Source organism: Chiloscyllium punctatum, chromosome 25 (assembly GCF_047496795.1).
Source record: "Chiloscyllium punctatum isolate Juve2018m chromosome 25, sChiPun1.3, whole genome shotgun sequence".
Taxonomy (NCBI): Eukaryota; Metazoa; Chordata; class Chondrichthyes; order Orectolobiformes; family Hemiscylliidae; genus Chiloscyllium; species Chiloscyllium punctatum.
Window position 1 is genome coordinate 33,393,960 of NC_092763.1, and position 20,955 is coordinate 33,414,914.

General features: G+C 40.7%; 1 protein-coding gene across 2 annotated transcripts in view; it reads left to right on the forward strand.

The window, feature by feature from the left end:
* Nucleotides 1-20,955, forward strand: part of mpp1 (MAGUK p55 scaffold protein 1) — a 70,371-nt gene that overhangs the window by 42,718 nt on the left and 6,698 nt on the right. For both annotated transcript variants that reach the window (XM_072594975.1, XM_072594976.1), the window contains 7 exons: nucleotides 9,139-9,294; nucleotides 11,566-11,644; nucleotides 12,765-12,850; nucleotides 13,891-13,959; nucleotides 16,698-16,891; nucleotides 18,883-18,992; nucleotides 20,864-20,944. In XM_072594975.1, coding sequence (XP_072451076.1) covers nucleotides 9,139-9,294; nucleotides 11,566-11,644; nucleotides 12,765-12,850; nucleotides 13,891-13,959; nucleotides 16,698-16,891; nucleotides 18,883-18,992; nucleotides 20,864-20,944 — 775 coding nt within the window. The remainder of the gene's footprint in view (nucleotides 1-9,138; nucleotides 9,295-11,565; nucleotides 11,645-12,764; nucleotides 12,851-13,890; nucleotides 13,960-16,697; nucleotides 16,892-18,882; nucleotides 18,993-20,863; nucleotides 20,945-20,955) is intronic.

Genomic DNA, 20,955 nt, shown 5'->3' on the forward strand with positions numbered 1-20,955 from the left:
TTTTTATGTTTCGCTGAAGTTGTTTTACAAATGTGGTTTACATGACAGTGCCTGACATTATGAAATAGTGTTTCACTCTGCTTTAGTACACAGGCTCTTGAGAACTACACCAATCACAAATCCATCAGGTCACGGTTTATGTAGTTACAAGGAAAGTAATTAGATTTGTGTGAAAGATCTAACGTAAGGAAAAAGAATCCTGCAGAGGATTGGCAGTAAAAGCACGGCTTGATATTGAACAGTATTAGTTTAAATCAGACGTTGAAATGATATCATTGACTTTGGTGCCTATAAGTTAGGAAGAAGGAAATCATCCAGGTGGGTCATGTTTAACCTGACCCTCCCAGCAGAAAACTGACCAGAGCAGTCCCAGCCACTTGTTTTACAGCCTGTCTGATTCTACTAAAATGAGAGGTGAACTCTACTGGGTTGCTAATCTCCTTTGAGGCAGGTTAGTTTAAAATTATCCCTGTGGTTCCTACTCCGGTCATTATCCAATGGCTGTTCCTGAAAGGCATGTGTATATGTCGAGTAAGGGTAAGATTAGAGGCAACTGTAATGCCATGCAAGGGGAATAATTATCTTCTGGCACTTACAATCCATGGTTGTATATAAAGAATTGACATTTGTGCTCTACTAGAGGACAGATTGAGTTTGTGTTGTATCCTACCCTATGTTAGTCTAGATGAAAGAAAGAAGGAAAGAAAATCCACCATTCACCATGGTTATAGATGACACTGAACAAATGAAAATCACACCTGGCAGATTTGTATGAAGGGATTCCTGTTGATTTTGATGGCCAAACTTTGGAAACAAGGTACACAGTAACACCTCTTTAAAGAGTGTCTTCAAGTAGCGAGTAGCAATTTATTGGAAGCAAGCATAAGTGAGATTTTCCTGCTAAAAGTCATTTCCAACTCCATGTGATGACTCCTTCACTGGTCAGCTGACACAGACTGTCAAACTGTCATGTAAACCAGAGGCTGCTAATATCTCACTATCGATTTCAAATCAGAAATATCCCACACTCGAATGAAATTTGATTGTGATCGGTTTACAATGTCGTTGATATTTCAACATAAATTCAGAAAAATAAGTTTGAATCAGAGTTTACAGTGGTGGCTTGATAATCAGACCTTGTTTGATGCCCAAGAAGCATAATCCCAGCTCCATCATAAACACTATCTCTAAAATATACATAATTTTATTGGGAATATTTTGCCAAATCATTTCCACTAATACCTAATGTAGGCATCTTTCTGCATTCCTATTTAAATACCCACTGATTTATTGGGAGCAAGCATACCTAAGTATGGAACTGCATCATAAACTAGCCTCAGTTCAAAATAGTATAATCTCAGCTGAGGCAACAGCAAGACTGCCACAATTGACCTCAGTGCATTTGTGATGTAGAGGAAGAGCAGGTATAATCAGTGATTCAATAATTCCTGTTGGCAGGTTATCTATTAGAGATGAGGATAGTTTGTGTTCAGCTACATTTCTCAAGATGAAAAAGCCTCTGACAGAGCATCTAGGATGATGCATGAAACATGGCTGTCACGAAATGGTCTTTATCCAAACATGTATTCCAGTAAGAGTCAAGAAAAATATAAGCAGAGGCAAAGGAGGGAAAATACTTCCTTTTCCACATTTGATAGCTGTGGGATTTCAGAGTAGCTTCATCAGAATATTCAATTTAAATCTTAGGACTTATTCGGGTTCCCTACAAGCGGTTAAACTGGCTGTATTAGATCACCTTCAGTTAGTGATGGTCAGAATAACAAGCCACCCTGTCATATTAACATGTTAATGATCTGATTTGCATGGGACTGCATGAGTTCTGATTTTGGTCACTACACTTTTAGATGGCTGGCCAAGAGACTAGGTTGTAATGGTGCCCTTCCACCTATGGGATACCTTGATGGAGCAATTTGACAAACCCTTGCAAATTGAGTTCCAGAAGTCTACTTCAACTAATCCTAAACAGTATTATTTCTACTTCCTGAAGATGGAGTGATGCCTGAGCAATAAACCTGATTGAAGCCCCTTTGACTCTGAAATACTGTTTTGATAACTCAATGTGCTGTGTAGTTGGCACTTGAGAAGGTATTTTGTACAATGATACTGTGTGCAGTATTCTGAGAGTTGTTTTCAATATAAGCCTGTACAATGTTACTTAAGTGAACAGGCAGATGCTTAACATGCCATTGACATTCTGTTCTGGGTAATCCAAGATGCAGGATGGGAAAAGTTTCTGGCTGTAACAGGGCTGCTCCTTTTTTGAGGTAATTAGGTGTTGGAGGTGATTTCCTCGAATTCCAGGAGCAGCAATTACTGTTTTATATGCTGTTGCATAGTTTTGGAACTTTGGAGAAAAAAAGTCAAAACAACAGCACTTTTAAATGGGAGAAACACAAAAGCAGCACATGGTGAGGTCAGTGCAAGAGAAAGAGAGAGAGAGAGAGAGAGAGAAAGAAACCCACACTGTTCCCTAACAGAGCAGTGAACCTGCACAGTTACTGCCTTTGCTGTTTGAATTCATGTATCGCTGGACATCGGAGTGCATCTGGGAAAATTAACAAACAGTAAAATTCACAACTAATCTTGGAGGAACCTGGTTGGGAAAGGTCACAGCACAGAAACAGATAAGTGAGTAGTTTAAGTGTGGCCTTACAGTCAGTCTGCAGTTGTGAGTAGAGTGGGTTCTTTCTTGATTATATATTTTATTGAGATATGTCTCTTGATTAAACTTAAAAATGTAAGACATAAGTATTAAGTTAGCCTGGAGAAGTGTTTTGTAGAGGAATAAGAGAGTACTATTTTCCGGGTCTGTAGATTGTGAAGGAGCAAAAATGGCCTTTAGTAGAGTGATATGCTCTCCTTGTCAGATGTGGGAGTTTAAGGAGAGTTTATGGGTTACTGTGGACTATATCTAGAAGAAATGCTGTTGGTTGCGAATCCTATCAGATCGAATGGATTGGTTGGAGAGATAGTAAGAGACAATGAGAAATTTACAAGAGCAAGGGTATGTGATGGATGACAGTTATAGGAAGGGAGAAAAGTCGCAGATACAGTCACATAGATGGGTTAACTCCAGGAAAGGTAAGAGAGGTAGGCAGGTAGTGCAGGAGTCTTCTGTGGCTATCCCCATTTCAAATAAGTATGATGTTTTGGAAAATGCAGGGAATGATGGATTCTCAGGGGAACGTAGCACGAAAAGCCAAGTTTCTGGTATTGAGACAGGTTCTAATGCAATGAAGGGTACATCGGGTTCCAAGAGATCAATTGTGTGAAAGGACCCTGTATTCCGAGGGACAGATGTTTCTGCGGCCAGCAGCGAAAGGTCAGAATGGTGTGTTGCCTCCCTGGTGCCAGGATCAAGGAAATTTCAGAGAGGGTGCAGGATGTTCTCAAGGGGGAAAGGGACCAGCAGGAGGTCATTGTACACATTGGAACCAATGACAGGAAGGGAAAAAGGATGAGATTCTGAAGGGAAACACAGAGTTAGACAGGAATCTAAAAAAGAGATACTCGTGAGTAGTAGTATCTGGTTTACTGCAAGCTACTGAGGGCAGGAATAGGAGGATAGAGCAGATGAATGCATGGCTGAGGAGCAGGTGTATGGGAGAAGGATTCACATTTTTGGATCATTGGAATCTCTTCTGGGGTAGAAGTTACCTGTACAAGAAGGACAGTTTGCACCTAAATTGGAAGGGGACTAATATACTGGCAGGGAGATTTGCTAGAACTGCTTAGGAGGATTTAAACTAGTAGGGGGGTGGGGGAGAGGGTGTATGGTACCCAGGGCAATAGTGAGGAAAGAGATAAATCTGAGACTAGTACAGTTGAGAAAAGAAGTGAGCCAAACATTCAGCTCAGGCAGGGACAAAGCAAAGAACAAGGTAGGACTGATAAATTAAACTGCATTTATTTCGATGCAAGAGGCCTAACAGGGAAGGCAGATGAACTCAGGACATGGTTAGGACTGGGATATCATAGCAATTACAGAAATGTGGCTCAGGGATGGACAGGACTGGCAGCTTAATGTTTCAGGATACAAATGCTTCAGGAAAGACAAAGGGAGGCAAGAGAGGGACAGTGGCATTTTTGATAAGGGATATCATAACAGCTGTACTGAGGGAGGATATTGATTAGATTTTTTTGATTAGATTCCCTACGGTGTGGAAACAGGCCCTTCGGCCCAACAAGTTCACACCGCCCCTCAGAGCAACCCACCCAGACCCATTTCCCTCTGATCAATGTACCTAACACTGGGCAAGTTAGCATGGCCAATTCGCCTGACCTGCACATCTTTGGGCTGTGGGAGGAAACTGGAGCACCCGGAGGAAATCCACGCAGACACAGGGAGAATGTGCAAACTCCACACAGACAGTCGCTTGAGGCTGGAATCAAACCTGGGACCCTGGTGCTGTGAGGCAGCACTGTGCTACCGTACCGCCCCATTCCTGGAATTACATGCAGGGTATTTATTTGGGTGGAACTGAGAAATAAGAAAGGGATGATCACCTTATTGGGATTGTATTACAGGCCCCCTAATAGTCAGAGGGAAATTGAGAAACAAATTTGTAAGGAGATCTCAGTTATCTGTAAGAGAAGGTGCAAAACTTGACCTATTCTTGGGAAATAAGGCAGGGCAGGTGACTTAAGTGTCAGTGGGGAAGCACTTTGGGGCCAGCGACCATAATTCTATTAGATTTAACATAGTGATGGAAAAGGATAGACCAGATTTAAAAGTTGAAGCTCTAAATTGGAGCAAGGCTGACTTTGACGAAATCAGCTGGTGCGTGTGTTCAGGCTTCTGTACCTTCTCTTGATGTTAGAGGTTGTAAAAACATTGCCAAGGTGGGATGGATCTTTGAGAATGCTGGCAGCCTTTCCTTGACAGCGGGTCTGGTAGATGGATTCTGTAGATGTGAGGTGAGGTTGGTCTTTGTTCTTGTCTGGGCTGAGTTCACCACTCTCTGTAACCGGCTCCAATCTTGAATGTTACAGTTGCCATTCCAGGTAGTGATATATCTAGACCGAATGCTCTCGATGGCGCATCTATAGTTGGCAAGAGTATTTGCCGTCATGCCAAATTTCCTCAGCTGCCTGAGGAAGAGGAGACACTGTTGGGCCTTTGTAACCAGTGCGTCCACATGAAGAGTCCTAGAAAGCTTGTTGTGGATGACCACACCCAGGAGCTTGACACTCCACTTGTTCCACCTCTGTACTGTTAATGTGTAGGGGGGCATGAGTAACACCCTACTGAAAGTCAATAATGAGTTCTTTGGTTTTGCGGGCTTTGAGAGCTAAGTTGTTCTCAGTACACCATTTTTCCAGGTCTTACACCTCCTGTCTGTTCATCACCATCTGAGCTTCGAGCGCTACGTAACAAAGAGGATTGATGAGGGCAGAGTGATGCACGTGATCTATGTGGACTTCAGTAAGGCATTCAACAAGGTTCCCCATGGGAGACTGATTAGCAAGATTAGATCCTCAAAGTTTGTGAGAAGATTTGAAGCTCGGGTGCTCGTTGTTGTGGTTCTGTTTGCCGAGCTGGGAATTTGTGTTGCAGATGTTTCATCCCCTCTCTATAGATCCCATAGAATACAGGGAGAACTAGCCATGTGGATACAGAACTGGCTCAAAGGTAGAAGACAGAGGGTGGTAGTGGAGGGTTGTTTTTCAGACTGGAGGCCTGTGACCAGTGGAGTGCCATAAGGATGCTGGGCCCATTACTTTTCGTCATAACAGGCATAGTTCGTAAGTTTGCAGATGACACCAAAATTGGAGGTGTCGTGGACAGTGACAAAGATTACCTCAGATTAAAACGGGTTCGTGATCAGATGGGCCAGTGGGCTGAGAAGTGGCAGATCGAGCTTAATTTAGATAAATGCAAGGTGCTGCATTTTGGGAAAGCAAATCTTAGCAGGACTTATACACTTAATGGTAAGGTCCTAGGGGGTGTTGCTGAACAAAGAGACCTTGGAGTGCAGGTTCATAACTCCTTGAAAGTGGAGTCACAGGTAGATAGGATAGTGAAGAAGGCATTTGGTATGCTTTCCTTTATTGGTCAGAGTATTGAGTACAGGAGTTGGGAGGTCATGTTGTGGCTGTAGAGGACATTGGTGAGGCCACTTTTGGAATACAGAGGAACCTCGATTATCCAAATATCAATTATCCGAACTTTGGATTATCCGAAGGGGATCTCAAGGTCCCGATAGAAATATTACGTCAAAGAGCTGTTTCAACCCTGATCACATCTTATGTTTACAGGTACGATGATTAAAAATGAACTTGGCTCACTGCTGCTGAGAACAGTCCCGGACAGTGCAAGCACCGTCTCTAAATGACTGACTTCCCACCCTCTCTCCCCTCACACTTTTTCCCTGGAATTCTATATAGGGGTGAACCCTAAACCACCCCCCCCACTTCCCTAGATAATCTCTCCAACATTGCCCTGTACAGGGCAAAGGTGGAATCTGTCAAAAAGTTGTGTGTGTGTGCGCGTGTGTGTGTGCTATTTGTAGACTTACCCCACAAAGGCAGCAGCAGTCTTACTGTTGATGTACAGTCTGGCTGCCCAGGGGTGGGGAGGGAGGAGGTGAGGGTGGCTGGGTGAGGGGGGGGGGGGGCGTGGATAGGGGTCAGACGTTGGTTGGGGGTGGAGTGGGGGCAGATGGCATTTTGGAGGCAGGGCTCATGCATGGTGTGCTGCTGCCTAGTCTCTTGAATAGGGACCAGACTTCACAGAAAACTCCAAGCCCCAGAGGAAATCAATGAACTGAATAATTGATTATCTGAACAAAATAGTGCCTGCCCATCTCATTTGGATAATTGAGGTTCCTCTGTATTGTATGCAATTCTGATCTCCTTCCTATTAGAAAGATGTTGTGAAACTTGAAAGGGTTCAGAAAACATTTACAAGGATGTTGCCAGGGTCGGAGGATTTGGTTTACAGGGAGAGGCTGAACAGGTTGGAGCTGCTTTCTCTGGAGTGTCGGAGACTGAGACTGAGATCTAATAGAGGTTTATAAAATCATGAGAGGCATGGATAGGATAAATAGGCAAGGTCTTTTCTTTGGGGTGGGATAGTCCAGAACTAGAGGGCATAGGTTTAGGGTGAGAGAGGAAAGATATAAAAGAGATCTAAGGGGCAACTTTTTCACACAGAGAGTGGTATGTGTTTGGAATGAGGAAGTGGTGGAGGCTAGTTCAATTGCAACATTTAAGAAGACACCTGGATGGGTATATGAATAGGAAGGGTTTGGAGGGACATGGGCTGGGTGTTGGCAGATGGGACTAGATTGGGTTGAGATATCTGGTCAGCATGGACCAGTTGGACCGAAGAGTCTGTTTCTGTGCTGTACATCTCTATGACTCTATTTTAAAACCGCTGCTTACTTAGTTAAAATAAATGGCTTTAAATAAAGGAAACATTTAAGCTTTGTCTTCTACTATCTTCAAGCTATGATTTATCCCAAATGGATCTTTTTGTTATCTGTTGTGCTGTCAAGCAGCAACACTCCAAATTATCAGGCCTAGGCTTACTTCACCGGAGTGACTATTTGGGGGGGGTGTGGTGGAGAGCAAAAGTGAGAGAATTGCTTCAGCTCTAGCTGACTGTGTTTATCCAAAGGATTATCCAGAATAGAATCAAATTCTTACCTCATGGAGTCATAGAGTAATACAGCATTGAAATAGGCCCTTAGGCCCAAACTGGTCCATGTTCACCATGGTCCCCTCTCATCTAGTTACAATCACCTGCATTTGATCCATATTCCTCTAAATCCATCCCATCCATGTACCTATCCAAATGTTTTTACAATTTTGCTATTGTATCTGCCTCAACCACTTTCTCTGGCAGCCCATTCCATATACATTCTACTATCTGCATGAAGAAGTTGCCCCTCAGGTCCTCCTCAAATCTTTCCCCTCTCACTTTAAACCTATGTCCTTTAGTTTTCAATTCCCCATTCCTGGGAAAAAAACTATATGCGTTCATTTTATCTATGTCCCTCAATTTTATACACCTCAAAAAGGTCACCCCTCGTTCTCCTATGTTCCAAGGAATAAAGTCCTATCCTAGCCAACCTCTCCCTATAATTCAGGCCTAATAGTCCTGGCAACATCCTTGTAAATCCTCTTTGCAATCTTTCTAGTTTAACTATGCCTTTTCTTTAACAGGGTGACCAAAACTGTACACAATACTCCAAGTGAGGACTTATACATCTGTAACATAATGTCCCAACTCCTATACTCAGTGCCTCAACCAATGAAAGCCAGCATGCCAAATGCCGCCTTCACCACGCTGTCTACTTCTAACACTGCTTTCAAAAAACTATGTACCTGTACTCCGAGATCTCTCTGTTCCATAATATTCCTCAGGACCTTACAATGTACTGAGTCCTACCTTGGTACCTAAGTCTTAACCAATTTTGGCTCTGTTTACTGATGACCTCTGAAATTTTGTCCCAGGATCGTAACAAATGGGGAAACTTCCAATGATTTGTTGCTGAATGGGAATGTAGCCATGCCTAATGATGTGGGAATGGCTGGTGTAGATCAAAACTCAACATTTTTGAATGGTTTTTACAATGTAGTCAGAATCAGTAGGAGCTTCTGTTCTATTTTTGAAACTAATTACAGTGTTTAAGAATGGAAAGGTTTCAATTATATTTCATGGCAACAGAACTATTAAATAAAGATAACAGGCGGAAATGCTGCATGGTGCAATATTCAGAGATTTTACACTGTGAAATGAGGCCTTGCATACAAAACAATCTGATGAGATATGATTGCCTTTGACCTGTTAGTAAACTTGTTGTGTCATTGCATGAACCTACTGACAGCTCCATTCAAAATGTAACTATTCTTATTTTATGTATAGATTAATGGAAGGACCAATGTATTTGGGTAACAATCTGAATTGTCATACAATTATCTTCTCTTTCTAATAATCTAGACAAAAAATACCCAAACATATTGTGGGAATGGAGGCTGGTACATCATGGAAAATTGTGGAGAAAAATCCTCTTATATAAATAGGCAATGGGGTTCCTATTATAAGCCTTTGCACGTGGGAAATTTTATTTTCTGTGTTGCATATACTTAAAGTTATTTTTATTTTCTTAGGGTTATATGTTGACGTGCAATACTGCCCAGGAAGTCTACAGTAATGGCAGTGCTAACTCCTCTCCTTACATGAATGGTAATAGTAAAGAGCACGAGGCACAGAATGTCAAGAAAATCCAATTGGTTACATTCCAGAAAAGTACAACTGAACCCATGGTATGTCAGCTTTCTTGGAATGATGTTAATCTATTTTCCCTTTTAAACTTCAAATATACAGCTTAACTTTAATGCAGCTAAACACTTTGCATTTTAGCAAGACACTAGGCTAGTTCAGCACCCACCAGATACTTAAGCTTTAGTATCTGACCGTATTCCCTTCCTGCATTTCCTGGCAAGACACCTCCAGCATCTTGCTTAACCAAGTACTGCTGGTGCTCTTCTCTCCAGATTCCTCCATAGACTTCCATCTCCCTCTTTTTTTTAAAAATTGATTTTCCTGCAGCTTTGCATTCTCCCTTTCACCATCTACTCTTTCAGCATTAGCCTCTTGGGCAGTTCTTCCTCCTTCTACTTCCCACCAAATTTCCAGAGTCTTCAGGCATTTTCCATACTGGGGAATTTCATCCTTTCTTTTCCATCTTGAATGTTGTATCTCTGTGACATTGCATTCAGACCCCTTCCTTAATCTCTACCTGGTCGTGTTCAATTATGGCTACCAATTGTAAAGTGCTTTGGAATGATAAAGATGTTCTATAAATGCCATTTTGTTATCATTCACACACTGATTCTCCCAGTGGGGAGGTAATGGAATAGCAGTATAAAACTTCACCAGTAACCCAGAGGCTTAGGCTAACGCCTTGGGGATCGAAGTTCAAATTCCATGGCAGATGGTGGAATTTAAATTCAATTAGTAAATCTGGAACATCAGGATAATTTCAGGAATGACAAACATGAAACTATCATTGTTGTAAAAATTCCATCTGGTTCACAACCGTCCTTTAGGTAAGAAACCCTGCTGTCCTTTGCTATTCTGGCCTAGCTGTGACTCCAGACTCCTAGCAATGTGGTTGACTTTTATTTGGCCTCTGAAACAGGCTAACAAGCCACACTGTTCAATGGTAAATAGGGATGGGCAACAAATAGTGGACTTTGCAATGATGGAATAAAGTGGCCTTGCTTCATTTGAAAGCAATGGCAGTAATAGATGGACAAGTGACCCTGGGTACAATTCAGCCTGATTGTGTTATCAAATCATACACCTACCTGTAAGAATCCTAGACAGTGGTCCACTTTGTTAACCCTGTATGATTCTCACTGTTTTTTGGTGAAAAGGGCACTGAGGTCCCATCTCTTAGAATGGCAAATTTCAGATTGGGAACTTTGATTGTGTGGTTATAAGGACTGCTTTCACCAACTGATGCATCAGGAGACCCTGTTCAGCTCCTCCAGTAATGAAACTGAAACTGACTGTATGTAACTGTTGTGGGAGGCTTGATTCAACTGGCTAAAAGGCAGAGCTGCCTATCACAATACCCCCCCCCCCTGCCCCCGGTTCTTCAATTCATTGTAATTTCAGACTATCCATGAAAGATTATGCTTCAGTTCATAATTTTAGGGATTGCTCATGAGAGTTTTCTAAGAATTTAATTGTAAAATATTAGCTTTGAGGTGCAGTGCGATAGGGGCATTTAAGCTTGGGTGGTTTGAGTTGATCGGGGTGGGAGGAGGCAGGACTTTGAGTTGGGAGACAAAGCGTGAGCTTTGTGGATGACGAGTCAATTGAGGGGGTTGGAGGGGTCAATTGGGTGAGCTATCAGACATTGGAGGGAGCCTGTGTAATAGGATCAGAAGCTTGAAGGGAAGGCTTGCAGTCCTTAGAGAAGGGGGAATTGGTGTTTGGAGGCTGGAACATGGAACAGATGGCAAATAGTTGGGGAAATTGTAGTGGAGAAAGGTCATGGGGTGGGTGGGCGGGGTGGGGGGGGAGGTGGAGGAGGAAGGTTCCAAAACCACAGGCTACTCGCACAGAAAGGCAACATTAGCCAAGAGATAGATGCAAAGGTACTCTTGTCCTGAGTCCACCTAATCCTCAGCTGGATAAAGCTGCCATGTTTCCTTAAATTTGCAAAATCTAACTGATCAGAGCTAAGGTTGAAAACCTGAACACCAATGAGACTAACAGCCCCGTGATCATATTTAAAATTGTAACTGTGCCATCCACTTACCTTGCTACCTCAGTTATAGCCAGAAATGGGTGAGATAGAGGTGGGTTTTGGTCAGATAAAAAATGTTTGAGGATTTAACTCTTCACCTGACGCACAGCCACCTGTTTTTTAAGGTACAAATTCAGTCTCTTCAAAAAAAGGCAAGGGCATGTATTCCTTAATGTGGTACATGAATAAATATTGTCTATATTTTTCGGTCAGTTTACAAATTCACACACTGGCGACTTGAAAAGACATTTAATTTCACTTCTTATATCTGCAGGGAATTACTCTGAAACTGAATGACAAGGGACGCTGTGTTATTGGAAGAATCCTGCATGGAGGGATGATTCATAGGCAAGGTGTGAAGGCAATACGGATGATTCCCTTTCTCCCCAAGACTGGTTCCATCTCCATCATATTAAAAATTCAGACCAGATTTTATATATTAACATTTCATGGTTTTCTCCTCCTCTTGTCTCTTTTTGCTGTGTTAGAGTGCTCTGAGCACTGGAGCAGTCTGCATTACCTTGTTTTAGTGATGTAGCTTCATATCCCAACAGTGCGGCAGGCAGTTCCACAGCTGTGCCTGTCATTCACTTACTGAGGTTAGGATTCAAAACCCTGGTTGATTTTCCTTTTTGTCTTAAACTGGGTTTATTATGATTTTTAATTTTTTTTTTGAAAACTCACCTACTGTCGACCTGAGGTGGCAAAGCTCGCCTCAGCAACAACTTTCTCTCGCGGTGGCACCACTGACCCTTCTGAGAGGCTCCACAGCATGAGGAGCTCAACGCTATCTTTAATTGCACTGTGGGACCACTAGATGCCAGTCAGAGGCTGCATCTGGGCGGGTTGCAAATGCAGCCCCCACCCTGTCTCGACCCCAGGCACCCAGATATGGTTCTGACTCTGGGATCACTTTTCTGTCCAATTAAAATTCCATTCATTAACTTCTCCATGGATCATGCCAGACATCCCCTGTATATCCAGCATTTTCTCTTTTCATTTCACACTTACAGCATCCACTGTACCATCCTTTTGTACTACTTTGAAACGTGATGATGTTTGTTCTCACATACCTTTTTTTTTTGTACATCCTAAGCCAATGGTAGACAAATACAACATGTGTACCTCACTGAAAAGTGCATTTAACTTGCATGCATCTCAGAGTCAAGAAATTCACTGTTGGGTGGCACTGGCTACAAGCCAATTGCTGCATGTAGGTTGGTAAAATGCAGCCCTCCTGCCTAAGTGAAAGCAGCTTTCAGCACAGTATCTACTGTAGTGGCAGGAATGCATAATCTATCTTGGTTAAAAGCAGTTTTCAGCTCTGCATCTTTTGAAGTGAGTGGGATAGTGTCTCACTGAAAACTATCATATGTGGTAACAGACAACAGCCCTGCGTCATGAGTCTTTGTGGTCCTCAAGTGTTTTATTTCCCAATGATAGTGAAAATGTATTTATTACTTACACCAACAGGCTCACTCCATGTTGGTGATGAAATTCTGGAAATAAATGGCAAGAGTGCAGCAAATCAGACAGTGGAGCAGCTGCAGTCAGCCCTGGTAGGTTATAAGCTCTATAGAGTCCACTTCAAAACAAACTCTCAAACATCTGCAATAATTAAGCACAACAATAGTGTAACAGAGTTATCAAACTGACAGGGTAAATGTTTCCTCTGCCTTTTTAATATATTTAGTGATGAATTGAATTTGGTCAGACTGAAGTAAAATTGTTGGTGGGGGGGAGGGTTTCAGAATTTTGTTACATTCATTTTCTACCAGGTACCATCAGATAGTGAACAGCATCCGAACTTTGATGATCCTTTCTCTTCTTCCTCATCCAAACCATTGCACTAACTAGGTCATTTTCCTGAGATCATCTCAACAAGATTCCCAGGGTATCAGTAGAAATATAATTAGTAGAAGTGGGCAGCACAGTGGCTCAGTGGTTAGCACTACTGCCTCTCAGTGCCAGGGACCCAGGTTCAATTCCCACCTTGGGTGACTATCCGTGTGGAGTTTGCACATTCTCCCCACTGTCTGTGTGGGTTTCCTCCCACAATCCAAAATGTGCAGGTCAAGAGAATTGGCTATGCTAAAATCTACTACAGTGTTAGGTGCATCATGAGGGGGAATGGGTCTGGGTGGGTTACTCTTTGGAGGGTTGGTGTGGATGTGTTGGCCCGAAGGGCCTGCTTCCATGCTGTAAGAAATCTATTCTAATCTAACACCCCTGCTGTTGTAAAACTGAACATAAAGGTAAATTCTTGATGGGAAACAAAATAAAATTGATTCTATTATTATAAATCACAACAGATTGGACACCAACGATAAAGGACATTAGGATAGGTGCATGATAATGTGTTGAGGAACAGGCATTGAGCAATTCTGCATAGGAATATATGAAAATATAATTCAGTGACAAATGGACACCAATGTATTACAGTATGATATACAGTAATTGCAGTTAGCACTTTGTAATGAATGCACTTTGAATTTATATACAAGCAAGCTGATAAGCAGTGAGTGTAAGTAAATCAATTTGTCTCACCTTGTTTGAGTACAACTGATCATTCGGGTAAACTTCTTTATTTGTTTTACAGAAAGAAATTATGGGGACCGTCACCTTACAGGTTCAGTCTAACTACCACTGCAACCCTCCGTCCTTTGAGGTGAGCAAGTTCACTATATTGCAAATCATGAGTGGTATGTTGTTGGAGGAATGTTGACATATTGTACTAGGTACAAATCCTTTTGCAATACTGGACTTAAAGAAGAAATAATGGATAAATGTAACACTGGTTCACAACAAAATGATTTGGATGTAAATATAGGAGATATGGTTAGCAAGTTTGCAGATGACACCTAAGTTGGTGCTGTAGTGGACAGTGAAGAAGGTGTCAGAGTACAGTGGGACCTTGAACAGATGGGTCAATGGACCTAAGAATGGCAGATGGAGTTTAATTTAGATAAATGTGAGGTGTTACATTTTGGTAAGGCAAATCAGGGCAGGATGTACACAGTTAATGGTAGAATCCTAAAAAGTGTTGCCAAACAACAAGACTTAGGGGTGCAGATACATAGTTTCTTAAGTGGGGTTGCAGGTAAATAGGGTGAGGAAGAGGGCATTTGGCATGCTTGCCTTCATTAGAGAATTGAGTATAAGATTTGGGATGTCATGTTGCAGCTGTACAGGAATTAGAGAGGCCACTTTAAGAATACGGCATACAATTCTGGTCATCCTTGTATAGCAAAGGTGTTAAACTTGAAAGGATGCAGAGAAGATGTACAAGGACTTTACCAGGGTTGGAGAGTTTGTGTTATAGGGAGAGGCTGAATAGGCTTGGATTGTTTTCCCTGGAGCATTGGAAGTTGACAGGTGACTGTATAGAGATTTATAAAATCATAAGGGGCATGAATATGGTGAATAGCAAGGTTCTTTTCCAAGGGTGGTGAGTCCAAAACTAGGAGGCATGGTGGACTGTGAAGAAAATTATCTAAGATTACAAAGACATTTTGATCAATTGGATCAATGGGCTGAGTAGCAGCAGATGGAATTTAATTTGGATAAATGTGAGGTATTGAATTTTCGTAATTCAACCAAGGACAGAGCCATGGGTCATTGCTCAGACTATTGAGTCTATTATAGGCAGAATATTATTAAACTGAAGAAGGTTCAGAAAAGATTGAAGAGGAAGTTGTTGGGAATGGAGTTTTGAGATATAAAAATTGACTGGAACATTTTTCACTGGAGCATAGGTGTTTGAGGGATGACCTTTTATTGAGGTATATAAAATTTAGGCATACAGATAAGTGAATGATGAAGGTATTTTCCCTAGGTTGGGAGAGCTCAAAACAAGGAGACATATTTTTAAGGTGAGGGGAGAAAGATTTAAAAAGGACATATGGGGTAATTTTTGTTTTTACACAGTGGTTCATGTGTGATATGAACTGCCAAAGGACATGGTATAGTTATAACATTTAAGAGAAACTTGGATAAGTTCTTGAATAGGTATGGTTTGGAGGGATATGGGTCAAGGGTTTTCCATGCTACATGATTCTATGGCTCACTATCACACCAATTCAATGGACATAATAACTGAACTTAACCAAAGTTGTGGATAGGTTTATCACTGTGGTAGATATGAGACTTTGTTTGAATTGAGTGTTTCTTACTGGTTTTTGCTTCACAGGCTATATGTTCTAATCAATCAACATTATGAAAGGTGAATATTGCCTCAAAATTCTCATCTACTAGATGCTGTCATTCCTTCCATTTCATCCCGTCGGTCCCAGAACTGTAGTGTCATTGTTGCATATCACAAATCACTTTAACCATTGCTTCTAGCTTTTTTTAAAAAAGAGGCTATTTTAGTATTAACAGAACCCTTTCAGTTAGTAACATACATTGCCTCAAGCAACCCCTTTATTATTATAACTAAGTTGATTGTTCCTGTCAGGATTAACTAATCGATGTGCACCATTTTGTGGATTCTGCTGATTAATATTGATGAGGATGTCGTAAATTTTTAAGGTTTAACTGAAATCTGCAGTTAAATGCAGGAATCCAGAAATGGCTGTCAGAGGTATTATGTTCTTCCACAATAGGAACATGGTATGTTATGGCATGAACTTGGTGTCAAAACCCTTAAGGTCCACACTAAATATGACTAAAAAAGTTGGAGATTTAAAAAATGCAACATGGGAATTACTTCTGAACAGCCTCTGGGCCTGAACAGATCGTTTTACAAAGGTGAATTGCATTTCCTCAGAAGAAAATGTCTCACTTTGCATGGCTTAGCAGGAGCTTGCTTGCTTGAAGAACCTTGCTGTTGCTTGCCCTGTCCAAGCCATTAGATATTCCCCAAACCAGAAACTGCACTGGAACAGAAGGCAGTTGAGAAGAAAATGCTGGTCTGTGAGAATTAGACCCAGGAAAAATTATACAGCAGCAAAAGCTGGGATCTAAGCAAAGGATGCTGCGGTCACTTACACTAACTCTTCTGCTGAGAACAGTTAAGCTAGCACAGATCAGAAAGATTAAGCCTATACTCTATTGACCAGCATTGATCAACATTGATCAACATACTGAAAATATTAAGGACTCTAACTCCTCTCAAAATGTTGTAAGTTAATGAATCAAGAACATTTAATTAGTATTTAATGAATGAATAAATTAGAACACTTAAGTAGCAATGTGTTGTCAAAATGTAGACAGCAGACAGAAAAATGAAGTTGAGGCAAAGATGAGATCAGCCATAATCATATTGAATGGTGGAGCAGGCTCAAGGGATTGGATTTACCTACTCCTGCTTCTACTAGTTACATTCATATGCCCAAGGACAGCTTGGTTGTGCAGTGATGAAATATTACCTATTACAAAATTACATATTTTCCTTTTCTTTTCCAGATGTACATGCGAGCTCAGTTTGATTATGACCCAAAGAAGGATGATCTGATCCCCTGCAAGGAGGCTGGCTTGAAGTTTGAGACTGGTGACATTATTAAGATAATCAGCAAGGACGATCCCAACTGGTGGCAGGGTACTGTGGAGAACTCGAGCAAAGTAACTGGATTAATTCCTTCCCCTGAACTGCAGGAATGGTATGCACTAACCTTACCAAAACAGAAAGAACCATCTGTTGGAAACCGATGGGTGGTGTAATACAATGATAGAATTAGAGATAATGACTTTAAAGCAGTGCCATCTATCCTGTTTGAGCAGTATGCCAAGGTGAATGAGTGGGCCATGTTTGTTTAAAATGTTTTTGAGTTGGACAAACATCACAGCCCAGAAACTAACTTGTTAATTGGAATCACTTAGTTATATTAGTTTCACCTTTCCTTCTAGTCTCTTGCTTCACTTATCATTCTATTGCACTCTCTTCCCTCTTGGATGTGTCTCTCTCTCTCTTTTTTGATTATTTCTTGGTTTCTGTACTTGTGCACTTTTTCTGACTTTCTAGTTTTCCACTGTCTCATAGGGCGAGACAACCGCTAAGTAAGTGTCTCTTGCTTTCTAATGCTACTTCTTGTACTCCTATCTTTTTGACTCATTCTCACTTCTGTGCCTTGTTGTCACTGTCACACTAGGTTTCAATATTGGCAGTATATCCATTTATAAGATGAACTGTTGGGTAAATTGACCGCTGTAATAATGCTATTAGCTACAAGCTTTTTTTAAACAATTGCACGTACTGCACTGCATACCTTTGTTTCCAATGGTATCACGTGCCTCACAATGATACAATTACATTTAGAGGAAGAGTGAAGTAGTTATCACCTCAATGCTGCAGTAAAAGCCTGTTTCATTCCCATAGACAGATCACTTTTGTTTCTGAAGTTTTTTTCAAACACCTCTTTTAAATTAGCAGTTCTTCATAACACTTGTGTTTGAGAATGGGTTTGACTTTGAGAAAAAAAAAATTGGGCTGAACTCCTTGCCTATAAAGAATAGTTGTACTTTTATAGCAATTGAAAAGGCTAATGGAATGTTGGCATTTAATTTGTGCTTTTAAAGTCATCATCAGGCTCTTACAACAAAGCGAACACAGTATGTGGAGTCTTTTAACACGGGAAGGCTGCTGCATTGCAGCCAAAACACAGTTCTAGCTGACCAGGAGAATCTTGTCTTAAGTGCCTGCCATAGCCATAATGAAGGGATTTGCACATTGACAATCAACCAGTTTGGCTGATGTTTGAAACACACCTTCCTTGGGTACCTCCTGTACCACAATATTTGAGATGCTGGATACAAATAGAAGGAACTGATTGTACACTTGTACAAAGCCTTGCTCTGGCCTAACCTGGAGAACTGCACTAGATTTAAATACTACACCTTAGGAAGATTATGCTGGCCCTGGAGATACAATACAGTTGATTACATTGCCAGGATTTTTTAAGGATTGAAATAGAATTATAGCATGTATTTCTTAGTTTATAAAGTCAAGAGCTAGACTAATGTCAAAAATGACAACAGAATTTTGATATCTTAAATTCATAGAGGGTTTTTCAGCTGGTGGAATCTTAAACAAGTGGTCACAATTATCAGAATTAAATCTAGACCATGCAATGAAACCAAGTAGTACATTCACACACGGTGAAGGTAGTGGAAATCTAGAATTCAGTACCCAGAAGGCAGTTTAAATGATAGCAGTTAACTTTATCAGACTGAAATTGAGATTTTTAAAAACCAGGTAAGGACTTTAAACAGTTGGTTCAAAAGTCCAGAAATGGAGTTGAGGTAAAGGTCAGCCAGAATAATTAAAGCACTCTGTAAATTGAAACTCCATCAATGAATATTTTCTTTGTTCAGTTTATGGACCATTTGGTGGAAAATCAGTTTTTTGTTCATTACAATGGGAGTGTTTCATTCTCAAGCACATAATGTTGGTCTCATTATACTTCAATTATATACATTTTAAGTTTGTTACTATTTGTGAAATGATAGAGATATGAGAGCAACTGATAGGACTTTTGTAATGATTGCACAGTTTCTTAGACATGTACATTTGCCCCAGGAATTGAAATTGCTAAAATATAAATTGTGGCTTCACATTATTAATGCTGTTCCTTGTTTACTTATACCATTATAGGAGGGTGGCCAATAGGAATACAGCTAACCAAGATGTTACCTCAGGCTGTGGAATGTTTGGGAAGAAGAAAAAGCAGTGTAAAGACAAATATCTGGCCAAGCACAGTGCAAGTATGGCTCCATATCCCTCTTTATCTGACATTGTTGGTAAATGTTCAGTGTATACAGTACTGGGAAATCCCTTTTCACCCTTCTGATCAAGGAATGTAGTAGGCTGTGTGGGATCTAAAGAACAAAATAATGAACAAGTGAAAGTTGTACATTGAATTAATTTTTTTAAAGGAATTTTATTATTTATTTTACTGTTACTTTTATGTGGCCAGCTAACCTTGAATCAATGTGGATTTGGTTTTACTGCTTCAAAACTGGGCCTGACCACTGACCTGAGCTGAACCGTACTAGTTCTATCTATTATGATCTAAGCTTAGCCTCCTCTCAGTCTCTGCAATACTCCAGATTGCTAGTTGATTTCCAGAATATCACATGCTTATGCACCTGCTTCAGTTTATCTGCTGTGGAATTCCTCATCTGTTCCTATCTTACTTCCAGCCTAACTGTTCACTGCTCTTGACTGGACTTTTACCTCTGAACTCACCTGAAATTCTGCTGCCATACTTAAATCATACCAATCCCACACATCAATTAACCCTGTTCTTACTGATTTACTTTGGACTCTAATCCAACAGTGCCTCAATTTTAAAAATTCCACATCCTTAATCTCAATAACATAGTGGTTCACCCCTGGTCCCACATCTCTATAATCTCCTCCGGTCCCACAACCCTTCAAGATGTTTAAGTTCTTGAAATTCTGGCCTTTTGCAAATACCTAACTTGAATTGTGCCACATTAGTGACCATACCTTCAACTGAGTGAGCACAATGCTGTGATGTCCCTTTGTTTCTCTACCTCGCTACATCTTTCCTTTGGAAATCCTCATGTTTTATCTTTTGGACCAAGCTTTTACCCACTTGTCTTAACTTCTCCTTACATGGCTCAACAGATTTTGTTTGATAGCCCCTATAAACATCCTAGGAACATTTTACTGCATTGAAGACACATGGGATCAATTAGCTCAATGGGTTAGATGGCTACAGTATGGTGTTCATGGCATGAGTTAAATTCCTATATTTACTATAGGTAGTTTATGAAGATCTATCTCCTTGCTTTAGCCCCTCAGGTCATATAACCACCTATCAATCTCTGGTAGATATGCCTTTGGTCAATCACAGACTATGGCTAGTTACCAAAGATATCACATAATTAAAAGCTGCTATTTCTGCAACGTGCAATGGGATTCTATTATCCTGATCCGGGTTTCTTTTAAATCTGTCCATGCCTCATTCCTTCCTATGATCTGTTCTACCTTCAATAACCTCCAAGATATCAGAGGTGCTTTAATTTTAGCCTTTCAAAAATCCCTAATTTTAATCTCTCCACCATTGTTGGAGCCTTCAGCTATCAATATTCTAAGCTCTGGCATCCCTTTCCGAAATCTCTGTGCCTCCCTTTTAGAGTTTTTCAAATCCATCTTATTTAGTGTTTTTTTTAGTTATCTGACCTAGTAAATGCTAGGCTTATGTTGCCGAGTGTCAAATTGTGCTTTAACTGTTTGGATATTTTAGTACATCTAAAGTACTATGTAAATACAAACTATCTTTGAACATGTAAAAATGGTATTATCAAAGCAGTGATGCTACAATGTTCCGTATGAACACTAAGTACGTGCAGCTGTGCAACAATCTGTGGCATATCATGCAAGCAACAAACAGGCAGTGCACAAAGATCACTAAGAAACAGGAACGCATAGCTATGCAACAATCTTAAAGGGACCATGCACTACACAAATAGCCATTCGCAGTAAAGAAAAAGAAAAGCAAACAGTGGTCATTGATTTCTTGCTGTTCTTGTTGTTACAGCAGTGACAGCTGTCATTTAATTATAGTTCAAATTTACTACTGTTGTCTTCAAATGTTTCTCCATAGTCTTTGATCGACTGGATCTTGTCTCCTATGAAGAAGTTGTACAACTCCCTGCATTCAACCGAAAGACCCTGGTACTTCTTGGTAAGTATTGG